The sequence below is a fragment of the Acromyrmex echinatior genome, chromosome 1, assembly GCF_024713525.1.
Source record: "Acromyrmex echinatior isolate Ae372 chromosome 1, ASM2471352v2, whole genome shotgun sequence".
Classification (NCBI taxonomy): domain Eukaryota; kingdom Metazoa; phylum Arthropoda; class Insecta; order Hymenoptera; family Formicidae; genus Acromyrmex; species Acromyrmex echinatior.
Window position 1 is genome coordinate 22,732,545 of NC_141852.1, and position 27,967 is coordinate 22,760,511.

A 27,967-nucleotide genomic window follows, 5' to 3' on the forward strand; every position below is an offset into this window, starting at 1 on the left:
AATCATGAATTGTGTCAAATAAAAATCGAGCAAGTACTTTAAATTTAACTGAATAACTGTTTTCATTAAATTTTTAACAATAATTTTATTTTTATAATTATTCATTGTAATTTATGTAACTTTATTGATTAGTGCATAGAAAAGAAATCTATTAACATTATTAGCTAATAACAATCTAATTAGAAATAATTTTGTTAATATTGTTGTAACAATAATTGTCGCAATTCAATAAGTATGTCATTTTTGTTTTAATAAACTTTTTTGTTTGTTTCATTAAAACTGCTATTGATTAAGATTATTTTTAATTAGACAAATGTTGTTACAACATATTTCCGTGTATTTAATAGGAGTGTGATATTTCTAAACTGTAACAAAAAATGCAACAATCACATTGAATATAATATCTTCATTAATTTTCATTTTTTCGCGAATAAATGATTTTTTTAGTGTTGATCAAATATAATGTAAAACGATGGTCGATACCATGATGACATTTATCTCTTTCGAAACACTCAGTCACAAGACTCTTCGAGAGTCACTCGATCGAAGAAACGTTTCGTGATGCCATTGTCCCTTTTCAAGTGCTCCATCGCATCGCTTTACTGTATGCAATAAAACCAGTTATAAAGCAGGATATCACAAAAAAGATTACCTAGCAGGTGGCTGCAGGATAATTGAACGGCTCACGTCTTGCAAAAAAAATTAAAAAACTCGGAAAAGTGACATGTATTAAATGATGAAGGCTCACCAGAGTTCGTAAATATACACAGATACTAAATATTAAAAATTATTATATTAATCATTAACAACAATATAATTAAAAATATTATTTTTAAAAATAATATTCATTATTATAAATATATGTATTATTTTTTATAATATATTCTTTTCTCAAAACTCTGGCTAGAAATATTTACACAAATGAGATTTTCAAATAGAAGAATACGAAATGTAAAGTAATATTTAAATACATTGAATATTTTATGTATAATAGATTTATGATTTTGTAACTAAGTAAATTTATGAAGAGTTTTTTTGATATATATTATATTTTTTAAATAGATATTTTATTATTTTATTGCAGATACCATATGGAGGACCGATTTGGACTGGATGGTGATACATCGCGATCGCTTAGTGCTACTAAGTTTTATGAATCCGATCGGCAACTTGAGTACCATGACTGGTTCAATAACTTCTCAACCTTTCGTAACCCCAGATGATGATATTAACGAGAACTTCGATGAACTAACCACTCCAATACCTACAACAAACATGGCGCTTCCCGATGCTGTCGAGGCTCGAACCGAGACAACTACTAGATTCTTGACCGTTCTTCATCCAATCACAGATCCACCTTTATCCCACACTACTTCGATTCCTAGTACGATCCCCAGCAAGTCTACGACGAACATTGAAACGATTTCAACAACTCCGAAAACGATATCGCTCCCAAAAAACAGTACTGTAAGACGTCCAACCGCGAGACCCATCACTAGGAACGCAAGTTCGAAGGGTAGATCGAAGGCAAAGAATCTCATGAGGCTATCCACCACGGCTAAACCTACCAGAGTCGTCGAAGGAAACATGACGGCTCAAAGTATGTCATTAACAATGAACAGTCTGGCTGATCTTGATCATCCCGAAAACTTGAATCTGGAACTTCAAACAGGTAAACCAGTCTATTGACCTCCACAACCTCGGATTATAACGCTTTTAATTCTTTTATTTCCAAATTATTAGCAATGCAATAAAATTGATATGCCAGAAAAATTCTTAAACTTTTTAAAATTTTAAAATATTTTATGAATTACTTGTTATATAACATATACAAAAATGCAAGAACATTATTTGTTCGTATTTTTGTATATTAAGTAATTCAATAAAATATTGTATTTTTATATATTTTTTATATTTTGAAAGGATATTAATGCATATTATTTTTATTGTAATTTATATGTAGCAATTTGCATTAAAAATTATTATACGTCATAAAACTTTTTTACGTTTCATAAAATTCATTAAAATATTTTAATATATGTTACTGAGAACTTTTGACATATATTTCAAAATACGTACTCTATGCACAAGTGTAAAATCTTTTCAACCATATAAAATTATAAGAAACTATGTTTATAATAATACTCAAAGATATAAATACAAAGTGTAGTATTTATTTGATAAGATGTAAAATGAAAGTGTTAATTATCTTTTGTCTCAAAATAAGAGAAATAAAAAAATACCTTTATAACAAAAATTAATAAAGCTGCATTACAAAAACAGTAAAAATAATTATTGAAATACACTATAAAGAAACAAAAAAGCATTTTATTTTTTCATAAATGACGGTACGAAAATTATAGGGCAAAACAATAAAATAAGAACGTCGCACTTTTCACAATATCTTGTAAAATAATGCGCCGATTAAATTTGATTTAACTATTCGGCGCATTATTTTACAAGATATTGTGAACTTTGATAGAATAAATAGCGTGAAAATACGCTTGTTCAAAACGCGACAATTTATATATTATATACGCATACTTTATTTTTCAGCCGAGTCATACGGTCCGATTACTCTAGAATATCTCAATTACGCCACCGCGCTCGGCGTCTACTCAGTAAGATATCCCGCCGTCTTCTGGTCGTGCAACAAAGCATTGGGCACGATTTTCAGTCTGCAGTTGGTCGTAAATTCAGCGCAGAGTCTGCTGGCTTACGCTGGAATGTCCGTCCTTTACAAGGTAAGCAACGCAAAGTATTCGATGCCAGTTAAAACTCACAGGAAACTTCAGTAACGTCTCAGTCGGTCTGCTCTCGCTTATACGAGATATTCTTGCGGATACAAGAAAACTTAATAAAAGTTAATAAAACACCAAGGATCTGAGAAACGTCGGAAGTCCTCGAGAAATGTATCGTGAAATACGACGTCTTATTTGAAAAACCTCAGAACATTAGTATAAGTCGAAAGAGAAACTCTCTTCTTTTTAAAAATTCAAAAAGAAAATATGAAGCCATTACTAAAATTGGTACAATAACACAAATCTAAAGTTTTGGAACTCATTTTTTGTTATATTATTTTGAAGAATGGTTAATTTTTCAACTTTTTGTGTACCTACATAAATAATATCATTTATGTTCTAAAGAAAAAATTTATTTTTAATAAATTTTTTTATAAATAATGGTATTTGGACATTTGTTTCTTCACAATTATAATAACAATATATTTTTATTTATATATATTTTTTATATTTATATGTATTTTTCCAGGTCCAAGTGGTAGGTGCCTTGAAGGTCTTGCCGCATCTTCGGCATCGCACCGTGCCGACAACCAGTACAATTTCGACAATATTTGGAGATTCTTACTTTCTACTGGATCCTCCAGTAACTCTCGTGCTCTTTGCTCTCTTGTCCTTTTTAGTGCTTTGCTCCAGCATGGTCATGTACTTCTACGCTCATGGCAGGTAAATATTTAACATGTTATACACGAGCTTATTCGACCCATACTTCGATTAAACTCTAGCTGTGATTACTTGCCGGGATTTTCTTTCGCGAAGGAAATTATTCTGGCCCATCTGTTATCAGATAAGAGTAACGAAACAAATTTACTCTTTAGATTACACCGAGGATCATCGCGTTGAATCAAATGTTTATTTGAAAATATTTTATTTGAAAATATGAAAATGTACTTACAATTAATATAAGGATATATTTAATAATTACACTAGTCCACGAATTTATATTTTGGAATCATTGCCTGAACGAAAGTAATTGTTCAGAACTGAACAAATCCCTTCTCTAAATTTATTTATCACGTTACAATTTTAAGAAAAATGATATCAAAGAGATAAAAAACGACGATTTTTAAAGTTTTCATGATATTGTAACGCTGGCAATAAAATTTTTGTTTAATTTACAAGGGAAGGATCTCCCTCCGATGAGCTTTTAATATGTTTTGTAAACGAAAATAAGATAACATGTATTTTTTTTATACATACGTTATTTTTATACATGCATTTTTAAGGAATGAAACATTCGTTAAAAAAAATTTTTTTTTAAGCGAATATCATCGAAACCATAAAAGATAGAAAAACATGTTTGAAACGGAAGTTGAATGATTTTAAGAGTACTTAATAATTGCAATTAAAAATTTGATATCTATTTTATTTTTTACTTAAATAAATTTTTATTTTAACAAAATTTTTTTGATTGTTACTATAAAGTATTCTTTTCTGAAGTTTCTGAAATTTTATTCAACTTTTATTTTAAATGTTTTTTTTTCTCGTAGTGTCGATAATATTTGTTTCGAAAAAAACCCGATTTTTTTTTAAGAGATGTTTTATCTCTTAAAAGTGTGATAGGTCACATATCAAAAATGCATATCTGCATATTTTCGTCTACAAAACAACATATTAAAGCTCGAAATCAGAGAAGATTCCTTCCCTTATAAATTAAAAGACATAAAATTTCTCTTGTAAATAAAGATGAAATATAAAATTGATAAAATATAATATGGTCAAATTGCTATATCTCGAAAATGCAAAACCATACCGAAAAAAAATTAATGTATTTTAAAGTTAAAAATTACTTTCGCGTGACATTAATAAAATTTTTTTTTAATTTTGACAATGTTGATATGTCTATATTCAAAAAATGAATATAGACATGGAGATAATTCGCAAAATACATAGCTTTTATACGTATAAAAAATATCAGCAATGGTTTAAAAAGTGTTGTTTTTTAGTTCTTGGATGCCATTTTTCTCAAAATCAATGTGATAATTATTTAGAAAATGGATTTGTACTCAGTAGACAAAAATACTTAAGAAACAGTTAAACTGTTGAAACTCTTTTTTTATCGTAAACTGATATTTTCATTTATACTTTTCTTATAATTTATTTCTTCTTTATTAAACACAAAAAAATTTTTATCGCGAAGTTCATCGAACTCCATAGTTTTTTGTTCCATTTATCCGTCTTTTATCTGACTTGCTAATTCGTTAATTTGAAACAGCATTTGTACGCGTAAGTCAGACGACCGTGCTCCCCAATACTGTTATTATTCAGTATGAAACTCAATGGTTTCCTCAATACAGCCCAATCTTCCTTTCTCAGCTTTCCCAACATCCAACACAAAGGATAACAATTAACAGTCAACATTGGTATCTTTTAAAAGAATCTTTAAAAGAAATAACGTTTCCATTTAAGTCCTTCTAATTAAAAAAAATAAATAATTAAAAGTAATCCGCAATAGACAAGGAAGGAAGAAGCACGTTTTTTTAACTTTAAGCTACATCTAAAAATGTATAAATCACAAAATAGATTTATTGTAAAATTGTGTGTGATTCAAAACAGATTAAATTTTTTACAGTATTTCAGAAAAGCAATGTTATAAAATCGAAATGTAATTTATAGTTTTTTATCGTGGCATGCGTTGTGCAGGTTTACGGCGTTCTTGAATCAGGAACGTGAACGTCGCGTGATCCTGTCGAAGGATGGCCGCGAGGGCAACGGTTGGGTCTATCTACCGCATTGCGCCGCGTTCGTCGTGTTCCTGGCAATCGTGATCTGCGGTGCGCCGTTGCTCTACGATTTCACGGTGGTCTATCGCGGTAGCCTGGACGGTGCTATCCTTGCCTGTATCGTCGGTATGATCCTGCATCTTCTCCTCTGGTTGCTACTCTGGATATTCCTCACCATCAAGCAACGATGGACGTTTAAGTTACGCGTGACCATCGGACGCGCCACTGTGAGGTCCGCGAGGTCGGTCAAACTTGTGACCGATGTCGACTTACTCTCGGCGAGGGACGAAGACGATGGCACCAACGCGCCGTTGCTCGTCGTCGGTAACGGCAGGACTTACACTATCGCCGACAATTCGCCAAAGAGAGCCATCATGAGTGTAATACAGAAGGCCGCCATAGAGAGGAAAGCGCGATCGCAAGGTAACAGAAAAGTTCTGACAAAGAGCACCTTCCGGAAACCGGTAAATCGGATTTTTACTCTTACCGGACAACACATCAACTTTCCTTTTAGCGCACCACTAGAAAAATGATATTTTTGAAAGATTGAGTTGTTTTATATCCGATAATTTATTTTCTACAACAGAATTCCTTTTAAGAATAAGTGCTTTCCTCTTTTTCTTTTTTACCTGAAGCCGAAAAGACAGCGAATACGAATTGTCGGGCATGAAATAGAATGAACCACGTGGCTTAAATTCTGATCGATGAAAGTACGCGCGGCTAATACCTGAAAGCGATTTATCCTTTTCTGTGCTGATTGCAGGTGGAAACGTCGATGGAGTCGACGGCGAATCGACAGCTGACGGTGATGAGCAGATCTACTGGCTTAGGCCAAAATTACGTCCCTCGCCTACACAATCCCCGAGCGACACCAGCGGTGCACCGACGTCCGATAAGGGTTGGCTGAACAAGAAGCTCAAGCATAAGGTCACCTTTAACGACCTGCCTAGTACGTCAGGCTCGCGGTAACTACCCTCCTCCCTCCTCTTGGTGTCTTTGTATCTGTTTCTATGCTTTCATCACTTTGCCCACGTTACACTTGTAATACAAGTAGCGCTTTATCCATGTTTCTTATTGCGTTTGAAGTATTAAATACTTATGAAATGGAATCTTTCCAGTTATAATTAGATTATGGTATTTCTTTTCTCTTCTCTTCGCATCTTCGTAAAATGAAAGAATATTCCCCAAGTAAAACAATGTATGGCAGTATGTATACAATATACATATATATTGATAAGCTTGAGTTTTATTTCAGTAAAGCACGATGTACTATAACTATTGAATTCTAAAATATTCTGTCTTCTTGTCCTCACAATTTGCTACGTGTATATATATTAGGTGTTGGAATTAATTCGTAGCGTTTTACAAGTGATGGGAAGTACTTTCATTAATGTATTTTTTAATGCTCATGTGAAATAAATAACATTATTTCACATGAGCATTAAAAAATACATTAATGAAAGTACTTCCCATCACTTGTAAAACGCTACGAATTAATTCCAACACCTAATATATATATATATATATATATATATATAATATTCACCTTAAAAATAGTACAAGTTGTGCTTCCTTATTCTACTAACTTCTTGTGTCATCTATTATTGTTATCAATGTTCAAATACCTTGAATTCAAATATTTCGAACTATTTCTTTTTACTTTCAATATCTTGTCATCATTTATGTGCGTTAGTGTAGATTTGGATTTCAAAGCTTTCAAGAATTTCTTTACATTTCACCTTTGTCTATCTGTCTGTGTATACCCATATCAATTCTGCTTGATGTGTTTTATCCAAACCTATCATTCTGTCACTGTTTCTCCGTCCTTCTTGAATTTCTTCAGCAATTGCTGTGTACGCATGAAGAAATAAGATGTTATTTAACGGTTACATTTGATTTCTAGTAATAAGGGAAAAGCCAGACGAGGCGTCGCTGACGGCGGGCCTGACGATGACGGAGATTACGCCACGTTACGCGAATTACCGTTAATCACCTCACTGGACCCTGCCGATGATTCTACCTCTGAAGAAAACAAGGTAAACTAAAATAATGGATTTCTTTTTACTATACCTAATATATATATACATTTCGATAAGTTATTCTATAATTAAGAAAAAAAGAACTATTTAAATTATTTTTCCGTTCGTCGAAAGTAGAAGATATATATTTTTAAGAACATCCTACATACATTTTAGCATACATTTGGTCATTGTTTGGATAAAACATCTTTTTCTTTTAAAGAATTCATCATTTTATTGTGTTTTATTTAATTGCACTGAATACGCTTTCGTCACATTTCTCATCGCTTTTAATTTAGAGATTTTTTTTGCTTTTGACAGTGGCAAAGATGGCCGATAAGTCGTAAGGACAGTATACCTAAATTCAGGAATGTAAGATATATAGAAAAATTCTGTACTATTACGTAACATCAATTAACTATGTGTGATGTTTCTAATTGTCTACTAACTTAATCTTGTAATGTAAATATAATTATATTTATTAGAAATTTATTAGAGTAATAGATATAATAAGCATGGCTGAAATTACATCATGCTTCATTTATAATATTTATAATGTTATTATAAAATAATGTATTTTTGATATGTATAACTCTATATAAATTAATAATTTATATAATTGACATACGTAATAAATAAATTAATGTCTTATATTATGTGTTAAAAAATGTGCAAAATAACAGATATGTTTTCTAAACTATATGCAGTGAGAGCAAAAAGTAATTACAGTGAGAGTAAAAAAGAAATTTATTATAAAAAAATTCTTATTTGTTGAAAATAAACATTAATTAGCAATTTTATAAAATGAATACATTCTAACATAAACAAACGAGCTTCGCATGTATTCCTGATTTTAGAAACTAAATTTCTCGTCTGTACGAATATTTTTTAAGCATTCAAACAATACAATTTTGAATTTTCATTTATTTTTCAGATAATATATTTTGTATTTATATAATTAATACACATCGTTTTGGTACATATAATTTTAAGAAATATACAGTCTATTTTATTCTTTATATTGAATAAATGGTTAATTATCCAACAAGAAATGAAATTAAACATCGAATTGATGTCAATTTGATATTGAAATCATCGTATTTATATCGATTCGACATCAATTTGATGACTTATTTCTCGCTGGATAATATTTACTTCATAAAAATAAAGTTTTTTTAAAAAATATTTTCTCCATACGAATACTTTTTGCACTTACTGTAAATATATATAAAATATATACATAAAAAAAATATATAGATATATATGTAAGGTTTGCAAAACTATTCAAATTTTTCATAGCTTAACAGTTAGATGTGCAGCCTAACTATCTGTCTCGCAACTTTAATTTTAAAAATAATTTTTGTTTACTAACATTCTTATCGCTAAGCGCATGAAACTAGGACTACGTCTTCTCTCGAATACTAACAATGCCGCCTTTTGACAGTTGCTCGAGTGCGTGAACGACGATCAAGTGACTTACTACGCGAGTGCGAGTCGCGATCTACAACCGTCGGAAGGTGATCCTTCGCCTCTTCTGACCCCAGATCCTCTACCCGATCCCGCAGAAGAACCGCTTCCATTGCCACCTCCGACTCCAACATCCGCACCAACTACCGATATTGTCACGGCGCCATTAACTACAAATGCCCAGGTACTAACAACCTTAACTACGCACTGTCTGCCCTCAGAGAAAGACATAGGAGTAGCAACTATAAAAAGTAACAACTATTCAAGTTTTATATATAGAATTGTACACACAATTGAAAAATTATTTTATAATTATTGCGAATATGTATATTAATTATATATATATATATATATATATATATAAAGCTATTAAATTCTAACATATAAAACTTGTATAGTTGTTACCTTTATAATTGCTATCATTATGTATTTTTCTGAGTGTGATTCACGTAGACGAGGACACAAGACTATCGTTGCACTCACAATGTACTCGAATTAATTGACGGCCAGTTGTTCCATTTTTCACATAAACTATGCGGTAATTTTTCTAATGGATAAATAAAAAAGTAAAAGAATAAGAGCATAAAATAGTTAGAGAGTGAACTGAAATTTATCAAAAGGTGGAACAACCCAGTCTAAGAATGTGAAATTACATATTAACATACTACTGGATAACTGGACATTTTTTTATAAATCCAATTTTCTTGATGGAATAGATTAATGCAACGACAATCTTATTCACCGTTTGCGATGTTTAAGACCTCGCACGCCACTCCATATTATCCTTATATCCTATGTAGCCAAAAAAAGAACAAAACTGCAATTTGTTATAAAGAAGACTACACGTAGTTACTTCAACGTATTTTTGTGCATCGTCTTTCCCTGTGATATGTATTTTCGCGCTATATGTACGTTTTCGTCGCTTTTACAACACTGCAACCAGAACCGCAATCGTAACTCAACGATGGAACTTTCCAGATGAACGGCGGGCAGACGCCGCGATGCCTACGCCGTGCGGATTCGGGGATGCCGCATGATGAGTTGACACCACGCTCGGACTCCTCGAACTCGCCACCCTTGGACACGGTAGGCAGCGGTGGTGGTGCCGGTTCGGTAACCGGTCACAGCAACACCAGTAGCAACAGCGAAACGTCGAGTGGTGTGCACAGTAACGCAAGTAACGCCAGCAACGCCAGCCACAGTAGCTCCCAGCGTCGGGCAACCAGCGTAGACGACTTAACCGGAGAACCGCGCGAGGAGCCGCGCGAGCAGTGGCGCAGCTGCTCCCTTCAACGTGGTACACAGCCACCCTCAGCGAATATGACGTTCTCACCGCCCAACAGTCGCCCTGGCACCAGTCAATCCTTCTCTTCGCCGCAATACGTAAATCACGTGCCACCGTACAGCAATGCCGTTAACGAGATTGGCTCCGGCTGTCCAGCAGTCATCCTGGAGAATCCAAATGAGGCAACGGTCGTGATCCGTCGCAAGCTCTCGAGAACGAAGCTCACGGATCCGTTGAATCCGAACGAAGAACCGTTCGGTCGATCCACTAATATGAGGATGACTTCCTTCACCGAGAGCAACGATATTCGCATACAGGCCTCCTCGGCAACTTTGCCGCATTATCCTACACAGCCTATCGTCACCTATCCTCACTGCTCCACGATGCCGTTGCCGCACGCGTCCCATAGTGTGGCTGCGGCAAACATGAGCGGCGGCTCCACCGGCAGCTGCGGATCCGTGCCAAGGCACACCTTCGTGCCTCCGCAGGTCCATTCCACTATGCCAGCACATACGACTCTTCCGTCGCATCATAACGGCGTCAGGCTGCTCCACGCTAACGCCGTTGGTCCTAACAATCCCTTCGTCAAGAGATTCCCGCCGGTGCAGTTGCATACTCAACCCTGGGCTCTGCCGGGCCATCATACTTTCCCTCAAATACCGCAAAGCAACAACAAGCTTACGGCCACCGCGCAAATCAGACAGAGCGATCGAGACTCCGCGAACTTCTCCATGGCTAGCAGTGGGGATTCCGACACGTGTTTACCACACTAAGACTTGAGAACTGCTGGTAGTCATGAATTCGAATCGCGTTAGGTGATATCTGGTATTTTCGTAATGATATTTTCGTGATGACAAATGACATCGGAGAGCAGTTTCCAGGCATGGCGTACCGATGTCACGATTATGATCTCCCCAAATGCTTATGAATGAAAATGATAGAAATGTAATAAGCAAAGGGTAGAGAAAAAAGAGAAAGATAGCTTTTTGCGCAAACTCGAGACAAGTATATCTCTAATATCTTGCTTTGAAATCTCTAAGACTCACGCGAAATTGAAATACACATTTAGTACGCTGCATTACTCATTGTCAGTATGGATCATTAGAGAAGAAGCTTTTACGTATTTCATATCGTATGCTCAAATGCTGAAATTTTAAGAAAATTAATCGGATTAAGGTTGAAACAACATATCAATTTTTGTCATTTAACGTACAATAATGGCATAATATATGGCATTCCTTAAAAAATACGAGTTATCTCTATTTTTTTACAATCTGATCTCAATACGGCGATCAGATTCTGCTCGATTATTTATATAAATGCGTCTATGATATTAATATAGAATTTATTGCATAAATTGCGTACAAATGAAAAAAATTTAATTTATTTGAATGAGCAACGTGCGCCAATATAAACACGTAAAAAAAAGACAAATTGAATAATCTAAATTATTATATACGTATATCTTACGGGTAGCCTACGAAGATATTGTAATTAAAAGACATCAATTCCGTTACATACATATCTTATACGTTGTGATTATATATATATCCTATTTTATCTTTAATCTCACAGCAATAAAGGGAGATATAAAGGGGCAATAGTGATATAAACAATAAAACAATACATGACTTGATTAAGAAATTTTCGTCCTGGTTAATTGCAAAATAGTTTTAAATCATGCAACAATACGTAATTACCGCAAAATATAAGTAATGCACATATATTACAATTTAAAGGAAAGTTAAACAGATTAATAATTAAAAATATGTATAAGTAATAAATCTCTCTCTCTCTCTCTCTCTCTCTCTCGAGTTTGCGCGAATATCTCTCGGTACGTATCGACTTATGCTTATAGCTGAAATCATCTTTCTCATTTTCCTATATCGCGGGACAAAAGTATTTGAAGGAGAATCAGAGAACGAAGAAGATCAGCATTTGCTGCATTTAATGCCGCAAAGGAAACGGCAGGCGAGAGTGAGAATAATGTAGTTATCCCATTTTAGGTATGAAAAAGTTATTGTGTTGTCTTAAATAAAATTTGTGTATAGAATGAATTAAGAATAGTCAGATAAAAGAAGGAGAAAATGTGGAAAAACTCGGGTTGCCCCCTTCGTACAGCGTACGCTTTTGTATTAACAATTAAGATCTTGTTTCCACCAATGACTGTAAATTTTGTTAAAACGTAATTTGTACATTGCTAATTGTTTGTTTATATCACGACTATGCGATGAGTCACTTGTATGCGATAATACGAGAAAAAGAAGAAAAAGAGCATTCCCGCATTGGAATGCACATTTAAATTATGTTCAATATGTTTTGTCTTTCGTTTGCTTTTGATCTTTTTTGTTTCCTTTTTACAGATTTATTGAATTCGTCTCGTTGAGAATCAATATTTATTTGTCGAATCTTCTATAAATTGTACTTACATAATTAGAAATTACATGCGAAATGAATACGCAGGCGGTTTTATATGAGTCATTGTAAAATATACAAGCGCAGATTATAAATTATACGATTTTCTCGGCCTTGATAAGATATGATTTCCGGCATGTTACAAATATATTGCTGCGTTAAATCTTTTGGCCTGATAACGATATATCATAATCCGTCGTAATTTTGATTATAATCATGTCGTAAGATTTCCGATATTATAATATTACTAGCAGTGCCATTGAAATTAATATAAGCACACACAATCGGAAAAAGAGCACGAAAGGAATATTTTATTACTCATAGAATTAAAACCCATGAGTAAGAAATGAAGATAAAGCTAGAGAGATTTACCGCGGAAATATAATGTGCTATTTATTTATTTGCAAATGGCTCAGCACCTCTTTGTAATTTAATATTCTATCTTTTGTTAGGGGAATTGCACAAAATATGCACAAAATGCGTACATGCGTGAAATTTCATCCATTTTATTGCTTCTCTCTGAGAGAGAAAAACATAAAATAAGTTTTTCGCCTGATTTCTATCCACATTATTTATAACGATACAACGAGTATATTTATATTTAATGCCTGCAATATATGTACATCTAAATAAATTATTGGCACGTTGTTGAGGAGAAAAATAAGAGCGCGATCTATGACAAACGGATTAAGAAATGATTACTGCCATTCGATCATGAAAAAGAACGATCTACAGATCTCGATTATATTTACTTATTTCGTCGACTGCCATGTTATTTCGTCCTTTTGTCAATATAAGTAATCACCGTACTCGTTTGCTCGTACCTAAGCATTTACTTGTGCGTATGCTATCGGTACGTGCGTACATATACATATATACATATATATATATATATATATAGATATATATAAAGGATACGTTCTCGCTAAGTTGTGTTCTTTCGCGACTATATGTATATCATTCTATGAGACGCGTGATGATAGAGATTGGTCTCGCAAAGATGCATCACATCCTCAAAGTCTTTCTTGCAATCTAATGCAATAGCTATTGCCTCATAATATGACGCAACGTTTGTTTCACTTCCTCTCCGCTTTTCGACGAATCTTCCGAAAGTCAATATTACAAATCATTTCGTCCGCCCAATGATATGCCAATATTAAAGAAATGTTGCATCCTATGGATGGCAATGCGTATCATTGATTTGTAATTATTTATAACAATGTAATCGAATTCGTTTTTTAATAAAAATGGATTTAATTGCATGTGAGTTAGCAAACTGGCTTTCCGTTAGATTGCGATAGGCTAAAGAAGGAACATTTGAGATTATAACGTAAGTTAAAGAAAAGATCAGACAAATGAAGTTACATCGCTTCAATTAAAATCAATAAATAAACTAAATTTAATATATATGTAATTTATAAAAATGAAAAATATAAGTAAATGAATTCACTGCGTTGCAATTCATATCAATTGATATACTCTTTTTAAATTCACTATTATTATGATGTATCATTGCCTATTATTATTATTATCGATTATTATTATTATTGTCATCGTCAAATATTTTATAATATATTATTAACTTTATATAAAATTGTAGATATTTTTTGAGATAAATGAAACGAAATATTGCACTTATTTGTGTGCGTGTGGTGAGCGTAAAAACATTTTTTGTAATCGTCGATATGAGAATACGAACACAATGATAAACAAATAGTATTACGATTGTATACCAGTGTGACATGTGACTGCGGTTGAAAAGATTTTTATGCATTCCGTAAAGATAATAACTACAACAATAATAAAAAGAAAGCGTGAGCGTTCTTGTATGGCATTGTTCGGAACTCATACTTTTCATGAGGCAATGCAATATGAAACCAAATATCTGTATTTTTCAATATCTTCCAGTATTAGAAATAGCAATGTTCTCAGCCTTGTTCATAGAATGTTTCTGTTACGAGTTGTTATACGAACAAAGATAATTAATAGCTCACGAAATTGTAGGAGATTTATTCTGAAAAATTCCGCGCTTTCCATTCACTTAAGGTATTACACAAAGAAAATGTGATGAATTCAAGTGCAAATCTAATGGGTTGTAATGATTCATCTTGATACTTTATATCAAGAAGATATTTCATCCTGCAACAATACATTAGCAACATTCAAATATTCACATGAGCTGGCAGCTATTCACGAAATAGATTAAACTTATAGTGCAGATTAAACTTTGGATTCCGATTCTTTGTGAATCGTGAATAACCGTATTGTCTTGTAAGCTGTGGAAAGCACCTATCAAAGCACAAGAGATCGACCAATTGATCACGAACGGCAAGTCCGTCACTTTTATACGACTTATCGAGCGCTTTGTCATTGCCGATCGTACATATCATCTCGCAAGGACCATGCATTTCGCGAAGACATTTACGAGGATACTCAAGCAATAGCACGAAGCATCGATCAAGGGCTGGACCAGACTTCTTAATGATCAATGAGCTCTAATAGTACCCAATGTAGTGCAAACATATTTTCTAATGACTATTTTCAATACGCTAGTAGATGAAGAAATAGGAGAATTTTCGTAGAAAAAAAAGAAATAACTTAAATTTGGAAAGATTTATTCTGTCTCTCCTGTATAGTCTGATAACGCGCTATTCTCGATTCTGTTTTGAAGTAGGTATTTAAACGCTAGGATCACATATTTTTCTCAATGCAAATGCTTCGGCATGACACTTTCTTCCACATTCGTTCATGCGCGCGTGCGTTGTCAAGAAGTCTTCGTTGCAGCATCACTTAATCTTTAAGTTATTCAAGCTATTAAAGTTATATTCAAGTTAAATTTTCAATTTGAAAATACATGGCTCTCCTCGATATAATATAATATTTCTAGTTTTTAGTGATTTTCATGACTTTTTCTTGTTATTTATCCATAACACATTTTTTTAAGGATCTGTCCTTAAGACTATTACGTTTAGAGAACGTTCTAAGTCCTAAATAAGGACGGCTCCAGATCTCAGGATGTTTTTCGAAGAACCGTGTGTGTGGGTTACTTATTGCTCTAATTCTCCGGTAAAAAATTTTTCACGTATGAACATATATTAAAATTAATGTATTAATTAGTATTTACAGTTTGCTTAAGAGAACAATTCTACAAATTGTCTACATTGAAGGAAAATTTTTTATTTATATAAATTTTAGTACCTGATTCTTATATGCCTTTACTATTTGACATTATTACATTGAAAGAATCAAATATTAAATCAAGTACTTTATTCAGTATATATTTTCAAGAACGATAATTGATTAACTCTCTTGCGAGCAGCATTCATAATTTATCAGGCATTCAACGGAGATTTCTGATAGCGTTAGCTCGCGTATATACAATCGATACATTATTGATCGCGCCGTTGCAATCGCCACTGATACAATTTTTAAAAACTGCACACAACAATGGTAGTAGCACAAAGAAAAAAACCTATCTTTTGATAATTGCACCATGAATGGCGTATATTGCTGCGGCGTAATCGCGATGACCATCATAGAAAATAGTTAATCGTTGACGATGGGCATGCATTTCGAAATCATTATTCCAGATACAATATTTTTACATGTTCTCTGTTTCGGATTAAATAGAACATTTATAGCGTTTCTGAATTATAGAGAAAGAAAAAGATTTGATGAAAAAATTAAATAGTCACATTTGTGACTATTTCTAACCTTTATGTTCTCCTTTAGAAAAAGAAAAAAAATCACGTCTTATTTTATTCTTAGCTTCAAAAGTTCTGCATGTATTTATATAATTTTGCATCTGCAAGTGTTTGCAAAAGCTTTGCTGCAAAAGGATGCCTGCTCTATTCTCAACGATATTTTTGCTTTGTTATACTTGCGTGCGATTAAAATCATAGTCGACATCGACGTGCGCGAGAAAAAAGCGCAGCGACGAGAGACAAAAAGCTGCCTCTCGCAGAAATATTTTTTTACCGTCAGCGATCATACTCTAATTCGTTTTAGATCCGGCTAGAACCTAGACGTAGGTGTGACCGTAATGCAGTCGAGGAAGGCTCCGCACCGGAGGCGTTTCGGAAGCAAGGAGCAAGATCTCTATTGCTATATGACACACAGCCCTAAATCGCTTATACCTTATCCTGTTAGCAAAACAGATACCAATTATGATATTGTGTAAATTTCTAAATTAATTAACAGTGAATATATTCTCATCTTCATCTGTTACATATTCATCTTCATAAGTAAGAGATAACGTTTAAATTTTTAATTCATGTTTTCTCATCTTTTTTTTGAATTTCCCACAGAAATAATGATATAATATTCTACTCTATGTCTACAGGATTTCCATTTATTTAAGAGAGAAAAAATGAAATATATACACAAAATCAAATATAATAACCCTGGTAAGAATAAAAATCGGAGCATAAATTGAATATAAGGCAAGAATAATAGAAGTATAAATGAAGTTTCTAGGGAGCGACAGTTGAAGTAATAATGTTTCAATTTTCGTTCCCTAGAAGCTTCGTTTATGCTTCTGTTACTCTCCCCTTATACTAATGCTCCGATTTTTCACCAGGAAAAATCAGAATAAGTAATTTAAAAAAAACATAGAATTCTTAATTAATACTTTATGTAATATTTGTCTTACAATCGTCTGCACGGGATTAAGGTAACAAAGTAAATGACACCAAGGGCCGAAAGAGAAATTGGCTGATCGAAATCCTTTTTTTTCTTATTATGTAATCATTGATCGCGCGAAATCCTTGGTTCCACCTCAGCAAGAGCATTGAAGAAAGAGCCGGTCAGAGCCCTCCAAAGAGTCGCGTCCCAGGAACGTGTATGTATAACCGCGAGAGAGCGCTTAATCGATGTGTCATTATATCGACGGCTCCTCCGAAACACTTGTAAATAATGAAGAATCGCGTTGAATGAAGAGAACCGCGAGAGTGCGAGTATGTGTGCGTGTGTGTGTGTGTGTGTGTGTGTGTGCATGTATGAGAGTGCGAGCGAGACGGACACATATACAGCGAATGTGTACGAATAATTGTATAAAGACTGATTAGATTAGCCTTGGTATTTATTCGAATTTAATGATTAAACGCTACCGCTTTGCGCGCGCCCTAAGAAAAAAATATTCACGGAGCACGATGCCAAAGGTATTCCCTGATGAACTTCGTTTTTCCGTCAGAGTATCGGTATATCAATACTCGACGGCGTCTCGTTGATTACAATCGAAAGGGATTTCCTTTCCATTGTTACAATTTGTTTTTCTGCTCCGAAGCGAGAATTCGACTTCGCGCAATTTTTTCCGACTCCTGAAAAATCTATGCTGGCCTAAAGTTTTGGAGAATATTCTTTTCCCTTCACAAAATTTTCGCTTTGTATCACTACGTCGTTCAGTTGCACATGTATCTTCGAATGCGACCTCGACAGAGTACTAATTATGTAATTTTTTCCTTAGGGCGGAAATGTAAAGTGAAAAATTTTTCCATTACCTTCGATGATAAAAATTTTTATTTTTCATATTTCCGCCTTAGGGAAAAAATTAGATAATCGTTACTCAGATTTGGAAATAAAAGAGTGAAGGCTGGAGGACGATACATGAAGATATACAACATGTTTCGAACGAATCTGTTATTCCTTGCGCACGCTTTAATTCCGACACTTTAGTAATTGACGATACGTTTTGACACATCGTGCTCGTATGAACGCAGCAAAGGCAGAGGGAAGAATGACACGCGCGATTATTAACAGCGACATTATTATCGTCACAACGTATCAATATTATTCAATGCATCGTATAAACCAATAAACTAAATGTAAACTTTGTATATTCATTTACTAAGAGAATAAAAGTAAATTATTCGACAAACAGTTTGGTTACGCTCAATTCTCCTCGATTTCCCCAATCAATTTTGAAAACAGGAATTAAAAAGATCTGAAAAAAATTAATTTTATTTTCTGTATGACATATTTATTGGCAAATAGCAAATATTTTCATCAATAAATCACAATAAATTATGTTATAAAATGTTGTAATTATTATCTTATTTAATATTCATAAATTTTCCATTAGTGCCCGTGCTCTTTTCAATTCTGAAAAATAAAAATATTAATATCTTTTATTATAAAATGTATAACATCCGAGCACGCGTGTGTATGTGTATGTATGTTATGAAGTTAAAAATAGTATAATAAATTTCTTGAAACAAAGTAATCAATAAAAGTTCTATCTACTAACCACTTCTATAAATTTTTAGAATTTACCTTTTAATAAAACTTGCACATCATCTTTAGAGATATTTATAGTGGAGTCTTCCTCTTTTCCGTCTATTTTCTTCAATTTTAATGTCATAGCAGAAACAGGTGACGAGCTATCGCAAGGTAGTACTTCGATGGAGGACAAGCGACTAACTACGAATGTAAGTTAGAAATAAATTTTTGCATAAACAAAACATTTGAATCGCATAATCGAGAAACATAAATAATATATAAATCCATAATTTTTACTTGATACTTTGATGAACTAAGATTTTTCGGCAAGTTAAATTTGTGTAATATTAACCTACTTTTTAATTCTATAAAAATATAGAGCTTGCACCTCTTAAAGATTGAGATGAAAGAACAGCCGTGATCTGAGGACAGTGATCTGTGTGAAGTCTTGCTACAGCTGTGCTATGTTCCCGCGGAAGCCCCAATTGTTGCAGTTCGCTGCTCAAATCAGCTGCGGAAACGCCATATCGGGCGGAAGATGTGAATATCAATTCGAGGGCGACTACCATTGCCTTTGCATCACTTACATCTAAATAAAATAAATCTCAACATTTTTTTTCTTTTATCAATTATTTATCACATTTTATTTGATTATTGGATTATAATAATATATATATAAAATAATATAATATGAAATTACGCACCAAGTTTGGCATCTTGTGTGATTTTTTTAATTTTTTCTTCCTAAAAAATTTAATATATTACAATTAAGGATAATTGTCATAAATTTGATATAAAAAAATTTGTAGCTAAAATTTGTATAATTTAAATACTTCAATATTTATTTTATTTTATTTTATATTATACAATCAACTGATTGATATAAATTTATATCCAAGTTAAAGGATATTCAGTTTAATTAGAAAGAAAGTATTGGTATATTGCCACAAGTTTTAAAATAATGACTTTTATTTAAAATAATTTTTTTTGTTAGTTTTTGTTTTGTAACGTTTGCAATAAAAATAAATAATTTTAAATCAAAAATTTTTAACAATTTTTAACAAGATCACGATATTACTTACATCAAGTTCTCCTTCGGTCAAGTATTTAGCCACTGCTTGACCTAGCATTTTCATTTTAATTGAAGTCTAGAAATAAAATATTTTGTATGTATTTTTCCAAAAACTATCTCAATGAGGGGAGGGCATGACGTTGGAATAATCGATTTTAATCAAATTTGATGAGAATGTAGTACAATTCTAAAAATCGATGTGTGCTCTGAGTAAAACAGTACTAAAAAGTGAGCCAACATCATCCCCTGTTAATATTTTGATATATACAGGATATCCGCGTATATGTGTCATCCCTTTTCATCTCGTAAACTAACAGAGACAAACTAATAAATTTAATATCAAATTAAATGATTCTAACTAAATTCCATTGTAAACATAATGATCATGCAAACAATTATTCATGTTTTGCATCCGACAGTGAGTGTAGTTTTTTTACCATTACTTTTATCTTTATTTTTTAATTATATATTTATTCATGCATCTAACGTAAGTTTCACATAAAAAACTAATAAGTTTAGTCGAAACTTTTTATTACAAATCTCATATTTTAATATATTAATTTTAATTCCAACTCTAATTTTAAATTATATACTAACTTTCTTCTTCCTTCTGATTCTATTGTAAATTTTAATATAATATAATTACGATAATAAGTATTGTAGGGAAAATATAGAAATATATCCTTCAGAGAGAAAAAAAAATTGAGCAATACGCAATACCATTCGCGAAAGTGTATTGATTTCCGCCAGCAACCAGTCTGGACAGTCGCCATCGCCGAGAAATCTAAATCGCTGGTACAGATAGATTTGAAAATGTTTAGATTAAATAATATTGGGTCATCTAAAAAGTATCTGCGGTATTTTTGTCACTAGATATATGACCATCAACACACATCTAGTGACAAAAAACCGTGGATACTTTTTAGATGACCCAATATATGTATCTAATAGTTTATTAATAATTAAATTTCAAATTTGTAATGAATATATACAAAAATTTGAGTAATAATTAGAAAATATGTAAATTTATTTACATTTTAAAAGCTTATAACAGATACTTTAAACAAATTTATTTTTAAAATATTTAATTTATTTAAAATATCATAAAAACATGAAATAATTCTTGCATCATAACATTCTTTCTCTTACCATTTTTGATAATTTCTTAATTTGTGCTCACACTAACTCCGTTCCTTTCACCTAAAAATCACGCACAAGTTTTAGAAATTATAATGAATATATTATAGCTCTCTCTCTCTCTCTCTCTCTCTCTCTCTCTCTGTAATAAAAATCCTACTATTTCATACAAGTAACAAGGGAATTTTCCAGCTAAAATAAATTAAAAAATAAAAAGCAATCTACGAAAAAGTCACAATCATTTCTCCTACATTTATAATATAATTATTTATCAAATTATCAAATTCTGAGTCCCATGTCGATTTACTTTATACAGTTTGAGAAAACGTTTAATCAACTTGTAATTCACCATCGCAACTTGGTATTCAATCCTCGTGCAACCATGGCGATATCTTATGTTTACTGCGGGTCTCAGGGCGGAAAACAGAGTGACATTTTTTGTACCGCGCTGCTTCTACGCTACTTCGATAATTTTTCTAACAATAAGTATCATAACGTTACGATAGCGAAGCGAGCAGACATGGACGTCAGAATATTTACACTCGTTGGCGAAGTAAATTGACGTGGGTATCCCCGCGTCAGATGAACGAATTCCCCATGCAATCCGCCTAATCTTTCGACCGCGACTAGGATGGCCCACGGGAGTTTCGACTAGTGGACATAAATATCCGGACAAGAGTCGACTCACTGCCATTCTAGTCGAAGAACTCGTGAACGTCGGAGAAACTTGCCAACAGTTGAACACCGCAACAGGTAAGGAGTGCTGATAAGTTAAAAACAGCGAATTCTTCCATGATCTTGCGGTCTTCACTAAATCGTGATTTCATACAAAATATACATACACTAAAAATAATTTTTAATAGATTTTCTATAATAAGCCATTACTTGAATTTTAAATCTTAAGCCACAAAAAATTGATCAACCATAGTCAAATGTGAGAAGGACAAATCAACTTTTTTTATAATATATAGATGAAACTAACAATCAATCAATTTTTTCAATTGTTTTCAATTTTTTTAGAATTTATTTGTCCCGAAATTTTTATATTAAAATCTAAAAAATTCATCAACTAATTATAATAAAATACTTTATATACTACTTTTTATTAATTAATGAGATAGGATAAAAAAATTAGTTATTTATATGATTGACGTCAATATTTATAATGCTCTTATTAATTACACATTAATTAGATATTAACTGTTAAATATTTTCATATAATAATTATCTTTTATAATGTTTTCTTATTTATAATATAGAAATTCTAATGGAATTGATAAAATTCCTATAATAAAATTATCACAGCTTTTTTACATTGTAGTCTTTTTACATTTAGTACATTGTACTAAATTATAATATTGAGTGAAATGTAAGCTGTATATAAATCTTTTATCTTTTAGCAATGAAGAAAATATTGCTGGCCACAACTTTACTGTTGGTATGCGAAAATATTTTGGTAAGTAAAATATTGTTTGTAGCCATTTTAACAAATAATATAATTGTTTTTTGAAAAATAGATAGAAACTTCGTACTAAAATGCTCCATATAAACTTCAATAAAATAAAGAAAAAATTTCCAAAATAATGAATTGTTCATCGTTTGCTATAATTGATTAAAATTTAGTAATAATGTGCGTAAGAAATTGATTTTATATTTTAAGATGGAAAACAGCCCATGTCGTCTTTTAGAGACGGCATGGCTTTGTGACAACCAAGTATGGAACAGACAAATAAAGCGAATACCACGGGCAGTTATTCCTTCCGAAACAGAAGAATCCTTAAATTATGACGACAACAAACAGTTTCCTCGAATTTCGGACACACGATTCATTAGCGAATCAAGAAAACTGCCCCCAATGGCAATCATCAGGTAGTAAAACAAATAAAATTTACAATGGTAGTCGTTTCTGCACTAAAAATTTACATTAAAAATTTAAATATAAATTCTACTTAATATATACATATCTAAATTTCTAATGTATCATTCATGTATTATCACAATAACCAAATATCATAAATTCGCACAGCACACATCAATGTAAAAATGAAGGATATTTTTATATCAACATTTAATAAATATAGAAAAATAAAATTTATCTATTTTTTTATTATGCTTTATTTATTAAATAATATAACAGATTTGTGATTTCAAATTTCTCTTATTAATATAAAAACAAATATAATAAAATTTTCAATAAAAGAAGATCGACTCACGAAATTAATTTACAAAATTGTTCCATTTGTAATTAGAAAAGTATGCACAATAAATAAAATATTAAAATAAGAATATTATAATTTAATTACAGACGGCATGATTTGGCACGATTTGATTTATCTTCCGATAAATCAAAACTTGACAGCGCCAAACCAAGAGTTTTAATCTCCATCGGCATACAAGAAGAGAAGAACGCCGGTTACGATCTACAAGAAAATTGCTCGACAAGAAAAAACTATTGTAAACAAAACTGGCAAGTTCAACAACCATTCTACGTAGAGGAACCAAGGTGGGTTGACATCGATGTTGATTATATAGATTCTTCGAGTATAGATAATAGTGATCCTTACGTATTAACACGAGGAAAGAAAATTTATAGAATTAACAATCTGGAACAAGCAAGGAAAACTATAGAAGCGACTCTCGATTATCCAAATAAAAATAAAAAACTATTGATAAAAAGTCGAGTGAGAAGATTTGCTGAGACGAACGAAGGATCTCAGAATAAAATAGCCGATGAAAAGAATAATCGGATAAAAGAAAAAAATCGTTATGATTCTTTTGAAGATATAGACAGAGATGCAAATACTGCGATCATCGAAATAGAAAATACATTTGAGAAACCTCTCAAAATTGATAAATCATCAGAAGATGAAAAGACGGAGAGTACAAATTATGTTTTTAATAAAAAATATGAAAAAGCTGATTTAAAGAATTTAGCGAAAAGATCATCGCGTGATTTCACAAAACAAAATCAAATTTCCAAAAATAATCGCGGTACAATCATGAAATTTATTAAGCAAAAAGAGAAGATACAGGGCGAAGATATTCTTAATGATACTGGCAGTAAAATTGAGAAAATCAATCAAATAAAAAGATTTAATAATAGGAAAAGTCATTTTGCTATTAACAATATAAATAAGTTTATATTATTGAAAAATCAAGAACTTCCTAAAATCCGTAAAAAACGAGAGATCTATGACACTAATTTTAAGAAAAATGTCGAAAAAAATGAAACTGAAACATACGAGCGAATGAAGAATAAATATTATGTTGAAAAGCTGAATGATTTAGGTATATCCAATAATCGTTTTATTTTATTTCAAAATAAAGATTTGATTAACGGCGGAACAGAAGGCTTGAATAAAATAGATACAGATCGTAATAAATTCATCGAAAAAACATGGAAACTTCATTATGCACATCATAAGAAATTAGAAGAAAGTGAAAAACAAGCAAAAAATAAGGAAAATAAATCTGAAATTAATAATAATATTGGAATAACAGATTCACAATTAATAAACGAGTACAATTCGAAAAATTCCGAAAGAAAGATTTCAAATGATCGAGAAAAGCGTAATATTTGCAAAGATTGTCAGATTACATCGGAGTTCCAAGAAAACGAAAGATTAAAGGAAATTGAGAAGAAAATTCAAATGTCTTTAGAGCGAAGAGACAAACACAGCGATATTTTAGAACATCTAAGCCAAAGTGAACCTTATATTATTTCCCGAGGTAAAAAAACGTTGCAAAATTTCGAGATGAAGGATCTTTTCTCGTCAAATCCACGAAATATGAACGATGAGAATCGCGCTAAAATGATAAACCCGATTGCGAAGAGTCTAAGAACGCTATTGATGGAGATATTTAGATGTAACAATGATAACTTCAACATTAAAATGAATGAATTGTCAAACCAGCGACTATTACCGAGAGATCGACGCAGTACGCTCGATGAAATCTTGGCAGCGTATGATCCATACTACGTGGCCAGAGGAAAACGAATGAACCAAAATCAGAAAAATGTTTTATTCAAAACAGATACGAGGCAATAAGCCATAAAAGATATGTTCGGCAAGATATAACTGTTAGCTTTATTCATCAAGACATAATAATCAAGACACAAATAGCGCTCCAATGAGAAGAGCAAAAAGTTGGAAATATCTGCCCAATTTATTCGACTGATTTGAGCTTAAATTTGCTTTTAATTGTGACGAAAATATAGCAATGATTTTTTTCTCAATTAGCATACTAAAGCATGCAATGATTGTTGCAAAATATATCTGGAAATAAAAATAGTGTTATTTAAAAATTATTATTTATCAAAATCGATATAGTAATAAAAAGCTTGCAGGTACTTTCATTTTACAAAATTTACAAAAAACTTCAGAAAAATTTATATATATGGTAAAAAGTAATGTTATATAACAGCATTAGCTGACAATATATTAAAAATATTTCGATAACAGTATTAATAAAACAAACGACATTTATTAAAAATAAAAACATTTATTAAAAATAAAAACATTATAAATTTGTTTTATTAAAGCTCCTCTTTACTCGCTATTAATATCTGAAATTATGCTGTCAGAAGCGAGAAAATATATAATAAAATATATTATAATATGGAAAGTATATTTCAGTAACACTTATAATTGTTAGAATCAACTTATAAAATATACCGAAAGTTCTCCGCTTGTTTTGATAAATAATAAATGACCATATATCTGGAAATAAATTCCGGTAAAAAGTTTTTTATGCATGAATACGTATAAATACGTATAAACATACATAAATATTCATAAATATTCATGCATAATCATACACGAAATATATCTATACATGTTCATATATCCCTTTTTTTCTTTTGTAAAATTATTTTTTAATGTAATAGAAATAATAATAGTAATGTAAAAACACAAAAAATAATTAAAGGGATAATTTTCGCATTGTGCGTTTCAGAAAATAAACAAGTTTGGAAAAATGTAAAAAAAAATTGTTCATATACAATTATGTATAATTTTATTATATATATAATTATACATAAATAATTTTTTATATTTCTTGCAACTTGATTTTTTTCTAAATCAAATAATACGAAAATTTATCCTTTTAATTATTTTTAATGTTTTCACATTATTATTTTATTTTTACTACACTAAAAATTTTACAAAAGAGAGAGAGAGAGAGAGAGAGAGAGAGAGAGAGAGAGAGAGAGAGAGAGAGAGAGAGAGAGGGATGAACATGTTGGACATATTTCATATACATGTTTATGAATATTTATGTATGTTTATACATGTTTATACATATTCATGCATGAAAAATTTTTTACCGTATTATACATAATTACAAACAAAATTAACTATAATAAACTGTTATTTTAATAATACGGAAATAAATATAAATTAATAATTTCTGCATACTTTATAAATTTATTCTATCGTTTGTAAATGTTATTTTACTTAAAAAACATTTCTATTCAAATATATGGCCTATTTTTTCATCGAAGAACTCTCTGAATTTATTGCATTGATGTGCATCAGTTTAAAGAATTCATCAATAAAAAATAGATTTATAATTTACAAGAATTTTTATAGTGTGTCTTCTGTGATGGGTAAATAGGTGATAAGTACATAGGAGTGGTGAGTAAACAGAAGTATTAATATTATTACTAAATTAAGAAAATTATTTTTTCAATTTGACTGCTGTTAACTAATGTTATTAATGCAACATCTTTTTTTCCATATACAAATAGCAATTACATTCGTATTTGTATATAATTTATTGTATTTAAATTTGGTAATTCATTTATTATACATGTATAAGCATCAACAAATTCGAAATATATCTATACAAAAGATGCATGAAGAAAATGACTTTCAATTGTAAATTATAAAAATGTAATTTGTAAACTATATTAAGAAAATGAAATAAATATAAATATTATAGGAGTTAGAATTAGAACATGTAGTCAATATGTAAAATGTTCTCCAACGTTCTATTCTACGAGAATAGATTTTTGTAATATCGCTTGTTTAACTTTTTAGCTTATTGTTGTAATTAATGCGATTTAGATGCTTTAGATTTTAGATTGTTTGTGAATTAATAAATTAAATAATTGGCAAAAGCTATTATATATCTCGTCTGAATATAACATTAGCTACACATATATAAAAATAAGATATATAAGACTGAAGATTATTTTATACTCCTGTCTCTATTATATACTATGCCAATTTCTATTAACAATGTTTATGCTATTCTCTAATTTCTTTTCTTTTTAATTGTAAATTATAACCTATAAAATACAACACTGTTGGTAAAATATCTAATTGTTTCGTGAATTGTGAATTATTCTATGTGACAATCTGTTAAATTACATCATCATAACAATATTTATTTGCAAAAATAGTAGAAAGCAAAAATATATACCTGATAAATAATGATATCTGTGAAAATAAACACTGATTGACGTTTACAAAAGTGAAGAGGTAGGACTCGACTGTCTCACTTAGTCTCATTGCTGACTCTGACATTGCGAGTCGATAAGTTAGAATACATTGAGACCGATAAAAACATCTCCTTCAATCCGCTGTCGGTGAAACTTAATTCGTTCCTGCTCATTTACATTGTCAATGTTTAATTTGCAATAAAAGTAATATAAAAAAGAACTCTACAAACAGTATGAATCCAACTTCAAAGTTTATTTCACATTTAATTGTAGTATCGCAGAGAGAAATCTAAGGACATGTCTAGATTCCTGTAACCTGTTACCACAAAATGCTCCAGCGCATTACTGCCCTCTGAAGAAGTGGATGCAACTACACAACAATATTCATTTT

At 31.4% G+C, this 27,967-nt stretch overlaps 3 protein-coding genes across 12 annotated transcripts in view; 2 read left to right on the forward strand and 1 right to left on the reverse strand.

Moving 5' to 3' along the window:
* Positions 1–18,581, forward strand: part of tinc (transmembrane protein tincar) — a 147,064-nt gene extending 128,483 nt beyond the window's left edge. For 4 of the 7 annotated variants that reach the window (XM_087410315.1, XM_087410322.1, XM_087410319.1 and 1 more), the window contains 8 exons: positions 1,085–1,672; positions 2,557–2,744; positions 3,271–3,464; positions 5,442–5,944; positions 6,285–6,486; positions 7,425–7,557; positions 8,984–9,190; positions 9,985–18,581. In XM_087410315.1, coding sequence (XP_087266441.1) covers positions 1,085–1,672; positions 2,557–2,744; positions 3,271–3,464; positions 5,442–5,944; positions 6,285–6,486; positions 7,425–7,557; positions 8,984–9,190; positions 9,985–11,064 — 3,095 coding nt within the window. In that variant the 3' untranslated portion in view covers positions 11,065–18,581. Of the gene's footprint in view, positions 1–1,084; positions 1,673–2,556; positions 2,745–3,270; positions 3,465–5,441; positions 5,945–6,284; positions 6,487–7,424; positions 7,558–7,860; positions 7,912–8,983; positions 9,191–9,984 lie in introns of all 7 variants that reach the window. The other 3 variants (XM_087410345.1, XM_087410337.1, XM_087410341.1) reach the window with 3 other exon arrangements.
* An 80-nt stretch (positions 18,582–18,661) lies between these two features.
* LOC105145945 (COMM domain-containing protein 4) lies at positions 18,662–27,692 on the reverse strand. 4 transcript variants are annotated; one of them, XM_011055863.2, is made up of 8 exons: positions 27,558–27,692; positions 21,144–21,194; positions 20,715–20,786; positions 20,005–20,070; positions 19,627–19,666; positions 19,311–19,511; positions 18,977–19,123; positions 18,662–18,805 (listed from the first exon to the last, which is right to left on the reverse strand). In XM_011055863.2, exons 2-8 carry the CDS (start codon positions 21,144–21,146, stop codon positions 18,768–18,770), a joined length of 567 nt encoding a protein of 188 aa, XP_011054165.1. In that variant the 5' UTR covers positions 21,147–21,194; positions 27,558–27,692; the 3' UTR covers positions 18,662–18,767. The 4 variants fall into 4 exon arrangements, with proteins under 4 accessions (XP_011054165.1, XP_087266499.1, XP_087266494.1 ...); XM_087410373.1 differs by lacking the exon at positions 20,715–20,786; XM_087410368.1 differs by lacking the exon at positions 21,144–21,194 and having other exon boundaries at positions 27,558–27,665.
* On the forward strand, positions 21,794–27,551 carry LOC105145944 (uncharacterized). The gene is made up of 4 exons (XM_011055862.2): positions 21,794–21,884; positions 22,532–22,587; positions 22,792–23,000; positions 23,437–27,551. The coding sequence occupies exons 2-4, from the start codon at positions 22,534–22,536 to the stop codon at positions 25,178–25,180; spliced, it is 2,007 nt and encodes a 668-aa protein (XP_011054164.1). The 5' UTR covers positions 21,794–21,884; positions 22,532–22,533; the 3' UTR covers positions 25,181–27,551.
* Positions 27,693–27,967: the final 275 nt, after the last annotated feature.